The sequence below is a fragment of the Pyrus communis genome, chromosome 16, assembly GCF_963583255.1.
Source record: "Pyrus communis chromosome 16, drPyrComm1.1, whole genome shotgun sequence".
Lineage (NCBI taxonomy): Eukaryota > Viridiplantae > Streptophyta > Magnoliopsida > Rosales > Rosaceae > Pyrus > Pyrus communis.
In genome coordinates this window covers 15,114,059-15,119,951 of record NC_084818.1, presented here as the reverse complement: position 1 = coordinate 15,119,951, position 5,893 = coordinate 15,114,059, and the positions used below count along the sequence as shown (strand labels likewise).

Here is a 5,893-nt window from a genome sequence, read left to right as displayed (position 1 = left end):
TTAATAGAGGGGTAATTTTGACAAAAAAAAATGAAAATAGAATGATGTGGACAATGAGTCACTGGACTTCAATCAATAATTAAATAAAATTGGATTATATCTAGTAATTGCTTACAAATTTAGACTTATTTCAAGTTTCCCCTATTAGTAATGCTGTTGTAAAATTATACTCTTCAAAAGGATATGGCACTGCCATGCTCCATGGTAAAAGAAATAAATTATCTACCGCATGTAGTTGAATATCCTAATAAATGTGACTTTCAGTTTTTATTTATGGAGTTTGAAACTTCCTTTTCCAATTATTGTAATAATTTTATAAAAAAGAAAATTAATAAAAATAATTTGAAAATTTTGAATTTTAACGATAAGAATAAAATAAAAAATAAAGTAAATAATATTAAAATTAAATTTTTAATATAAAAATATGATTTTACCTTTGTATAAAGCTGCCCACCGAGCATTCAAATTGTTAAAAGCGAAGCATGATGGAAGGGAAAAAGTGAGGCACAATGATTATTTTCTCCATTACACGAAATTCTACCTCCTAAAGTTCTTTCTTTTCCCGACATTTCATTTTTACAGCTGAAATTTTAATTACGACCCAATCATCCCGCACGGTTTGGCAAGGAAAATACCTTATGCTCGTCCTCACCTTCCACCCACGTGAACCTCTCTCTCTCCCACCTCCATTCTACAGTTGCTCTCAAACTTCCACTTTTGCACAGTGGAGATCAAAGTACATTAATTTATACACAACCCCACTTTCCCATCTAACAAAAATCATGGAAGGTCTATTTCTTGGATTCCAATTCTTCTTTTTGGATGGGACTGATGGAGTGGATTGATTGGATTGTTGATGGTTTAGTTCCATTGATCAGGACAGTACCACTGAAGTGAAGGTGCTTGCTCATCGGAGAAGAAGCTACAAGCCTCCTCACTGCTAAAGAAGTTGTGCTCCTCCACCTTCACGGAAGGCTGATAGCTCTTTTGGAACGGAAAGCAGTTCATTGACGATGATGACGGCAAGGACGACGAACAACAGTTGAATTTGAGTGAAGTGGAAGCCGGAGACTTGATGAGCTGGTGGTTTTGGAGAATCCCAGATGAAGACACAGTCAAGTTTGGACTGTTATCTTCGTTCAAGATCGCGCTTGAGTCACTGTCCGAAGAGCCATCTTTGAAATCCGGGAACAATGAAACGGCTTCTAGCACTCCACTTGTGTTGTTGAAGCTCTCAAAGTTGAGCTCTTTGCATTCGGTTTCTGGAACGGAGGATTCCGGAAGTGGTGGCGGTGACCGGCTCCCCTCATGAACCGCCCGGTAACTGGATTGATCTTTCCCCAGGAGTTTCTCTTCTTTTACTGAGGGATTAGTGGTCTCTGTGTTCTCTTGGAATTTTGCTTTCAATTGCTTTATCTGCAAGTCAATAAATAAACAGTTGATCCAAGATTTAGATCATATCCACAACTTGATTAATGTCATGTTATGGTGTCAAATTGTAGATCTAAACCACATACTAAATCAAGAACAAACGTAATCGAGGTTGGAGACAAAACATGACACATGAGATTGTTTGACAATCGAACATTTATTTCTATAAGATACTGCATCACACGCAACTTGATTAAGGCGTCGAGACATGTTCGAAAAACTTACTGACGATGCTCTTTATATAAAAAATAACGTCTCGTACTATTTGACAAGAGAGCATTTATATGGATAGAGTTGTGGATCACGTACATACCTCTTTGAGAAGGGCTTCATTGTCATGTTGAAGGATATCGTAGTTGCACTTGAGAGAGTCGTAATTGGCTTTGAGAACGCCGTAATCGCGCTCCAATTGCTTGGTTTTCCAACGAGCACGGCGGTTCTGGAACCACACGGAAACTTGTCTTGGTTGGAGGCCAAGTTCTTGGGCAAGCTTCACCTTTCTTTCAGGTTCAAGCTTGTTCTCCACCTCGAAGTTTTTCTCCAGGGCCTTCACTTGTTCAACGCTCAATCTTCTCTTCTTCTCGGAAACACGGCCGGCCTCTTCCACACAACCGTCCTCATCTAACCCTTCCAACATGGACTGGAATTCCCTGCTGTAAACATGGTTGTTTCTTGGACTCTGTTCATCTGCAAACAAAGAGCCAATCCAATCTTAGTTTTTCCAAAAATTTGACAACTAAGAAAGGCAAAACAATAGATTTCAAGGGAAGTTGACGTTCACCGTAAAATCAATTGACAATATAACAAATGGTCAGATGGTGTTTTTCTTCCCTATGTTAGATTCATACGCTCAAAATATATATGTATGTAGGCTGGAAATTAAAATTCCAAAACAAGAAAAGGAAGAATACAAAACATGAATTGAATTCGACAAGCAACATGATGAATTTGAAACATAAAAGAAGCAATCGAGTGTCATGATCTCAAAGCTTATTTTTTTTCTAGGTGTTTGATCATGAAAAAGGTAACAAACAAACAAAAAAAATAAACACAAACATGGTATGTCTGAATCTTGGGGAAACACCAATAGAAGAAAAAATAAAGGCAAATTCAAATAAATAAAATGGATATTATATTAAAAACTAAAAAAATTAACCTGTTATTGGGCAGATGGAAATCATAGCACCCAAAGAATCTGAGCTTCCAAGCCTCTTCATAATTAGTGAGTGAGCTAAAACAAGTTTGATACCGGATCTTAAGAGATCAAGAAATTAAACCAATCAAAGCTCCTTTCTTTTTCTACTTATCTCTGTAAATGTTTTTGTTCTTTCTCGATTATGTTTTCCAGTGGATCTTTAATAATTTAGAGGAACATATGTTGCTCACTTAAAGGAAGCAAAGGAAGAAGAAGCACAAGTACTATTATGTCTGAAACAACTAGACAAACTAGTGTACTGGTGTATACAACAGGTGTACAACAACCTACTTCCTCCCTCTGCTGCTGCTGCCGCCGCCTCATGATCTTTCTTCTCTTTCATTCCTACTTCTTCTCCTCCTCCCTCAGTACCCATCAAAATTAAACAAAACCAAAAATTAAAACCCAACAAACAAACCCAAAATTTTACCCCAATGGACAAGTAAATCAACCAACCAAGACACTCTCACTCTCTTTCTCTCTTCTCTCTCTCTCTTTCCCTCTCTCTCTCTCTACATCATTACTCAAACAACTAAGCTTAGTCTATGATATGAGCGTTCATCTACTACAATGGGAAATAACCAGAGACTTACAGAGAGAGAGAGAGAGCGAGAGGGAGGAAGGTAAGTGAAGGAGTTCACAACCCAGCAAAGCTGTCACACTCTCTCGCTTTAAATAAACCAACTTGGGTTCGATATTGGGTTAGAATATAACTGGGGTTAGATATTGGGTTAGAACTGCAGAAAGTTGGCAAATGAAATGAACATAAATTCGATCCAAATGCAATTTCTTCTTCACCGGTTATAGCCTGTTGCCTTTCCGGTTTATGACAGAGATAACATTTAAGTAATGTTAAAGAGATTAATTTTTACAAACTAAATCAAGTGCCACCAATAAAAAATAAACGTGTTATTCAAAATTGTCTTGTCACCCAAAATAGAGTTCAAAGGCCAAATTAACGCTGTCAACAAAACCAAATTAAACAACAATAATTTTTACAATTTTTTTTTCAAAACCGCACAACCAAGTAACGAGATTAGTTGTCTTTATTTTCTCTTTCACATTTTTTTTCAAACTAAAAAAGCTTTTAGTGACGAAATAATTATCCAGACATAGCCGCTAAACATATGACGAGTCTTTTAACGATGAAAAATTGTTTGAAAATTATCAACAAAAAAACTTTATAGATTTTTTTTTTTTAACAAACGATATTATCTACACTAAGAGAGAGTGACTTAACCTCATAATGAGCTAGCAATAATGTGGTTCAGATTTGTCTTTGGCAAGAACTGAACCTAAAGACATCTTACTTACAAATGAAGAGAAATATCATTAAATCGTAATACTAGGTGACAACTTTAGAGATTATTTTATACTTGCTTTCTTGTATTTTTAAAATTTTAATAAGTACAGAGTGGCTTGGCTTATATTAAGTTTGTAGGGCTCAAGCGTCTAACGGCTTGGCTTTGATTTAGGTGGGGCCAGATTCGAGGGGCGTCAGCGCATCATGGGCAGTCACTACGTCGTGTTCGGTGCGATTAATCGTGGATAGAAAACGGTACAATCCAACGCTCCTCCTTCGGTTTCTGTTTTCTGCCCTTTCGTCACTGCAATGGTTAGTATGGGCTTCAGATTAGTGTAGGCGAATTTTTAAATACATACATTGCTATCAACTAGCTTCCAGATGCATCAATGTTTTCAATTTTTTTCTTTAAAAATAACCGAAAATATTTCTATCTAAAATAAAATAAAATATTGGAGTGAATTTTACACAAGAGTATTTAAATTCGGTGTCCATATGAGCAAAAAACGGAACATATAAGTTAAACCTAAACCCTAAACCCTAAACATTTAGGGCTCGTTCATCAACTTTTTTGCTAAACAATTTTTCGTTTTGCAAATAGGATGAAAAATGCGTTTGGCTGACTATTTTGTGAAAAAAAAATTTAAAAAATGAAAAATAATAAAAATAAAATTTAGTCTTAATTTTATAGAACATCAAATTTATGTTTACTCTCTTTTTCAAGAACAGTTTTCAAAATATTAGATACAAAGGATACATTATAAAACAAAGTTAAAATTTTAGTAGAAAAACGTAATAACATTTGCTACAACTACGATCATCATCGCCACTACCACCACCACCACCACAACATTCTCTACTGTCTCACCGTCATTACCACTACCGCTAACATCTTTGACACCGCCCATGTTGGAACCAAACTCGCGCACCGCCTTAAGTGGTAGAGACGCACAAATTCGAATAACTTGTAAAAAAAGCACACAACCATGACCAAGCCTAAGACTAGGAAAAGGGTTTGTACTAGTCAAAGGTGAATGATCTATTTGTGAAAATTAGTTCATTTGAGCAACATCTATGCATGTAATTAACAATTAAAAGGCAGAATCATGCTTGTATGCACTCAAAAACAAAATTTTACCCATGAAATTCAAGGCCTAGTGTGTGTGGTGAACCAAGACTCAACTCAAGAACAAAGTGAGTTGAGAAATATTATACCTTTGTGTATTCCTCTTTGCGTAAGTAAAGGCTAATCACCTAAGAGATAGGGCCTTCATTCCTTACTTTTTAGCTCCATCGATTTCTTGGATGAGGATGGTAGAATGGATTCTCCAAGTTCCCAAAATAGAGAACCTCTAAGTCTCCACGCCAAGGAGAGCATTGATGAAGAGATGAGTGACCTAGAGAAAGTAAGATTGCTAGCTTTGTTCCTCTAGGGTGGTCGGCCTCTTATAGAGAAAAGAGAGCTTTTTGTGTTCTCATCTTTTCTCCAAAAGAAACCCTAAATGAATTTTGGCAGTAATTATATAGTCCCTTCACTTAAGTGACAAAAGAACCAAAACCCTTCATTCTCTAATGTGGCTGGCCTTAAGGGTTTATTGGGCTTTTAAGCCCTTGTGTATTCAAGTTGTCATACAACTTGAGTTAATGGGCTTGGCATTCAAATCCCATTAGGCCTTGAGGCCCAAAACTAATCCAAGGTCTATAACGAACTTATTCGTTTGATTAATTAACATATTAATTAATCCTAGCCATAAATAATTAAACCATTTAATTATCCTTACTCATCTCTGTTGTTTCTTCAATCTCTACCTTACACGGTGTACAATCCATTAGTTTCCTTTTAGCGAGGTAGTGGGCGATTAGAACTCTTCAAATCGATTGTGAATTAAAACATACTTTCAATTCTCCTTTTAGTGATTACACACCTTTAGGGCTTCCACAAACCATGAGTGACACCTAGCAGT

At 36.3% G+C, this 5,893-nt stretch overlaps 1 protein-coding gene across 1 annotated transcript; it reads right to left on the bottom strand.

Annotated features, from left to right (window-relative positions):
* Positions 1-486: 486 nt before the first annotated feature.
* On the bottom strand, positions 487-3,271 carry LOC137719569 (homeobox-leucine zipper protein ATHB-6-like). The gene is made up of 3 exons (XM_068458607.1): positions 2,588-3,271; positions 1,745-2,118; positions 487-1,416 (listed from the first exon to the last, which is right to left on the bottom strand). The coding sequence occupies exons 1-3, from the start codon at positions 2,646-2,648 to the stop codon at positions 862-864; spliced, it is 990 nt and encodes a 329-aa protein (XP_068314708.1). The 5' UTR covers positions 2,649-3,271; the 3' UTR covers positions 487-861.
* Positions 3,272-5,893: the final 2,622 nt, after the last annotated feature.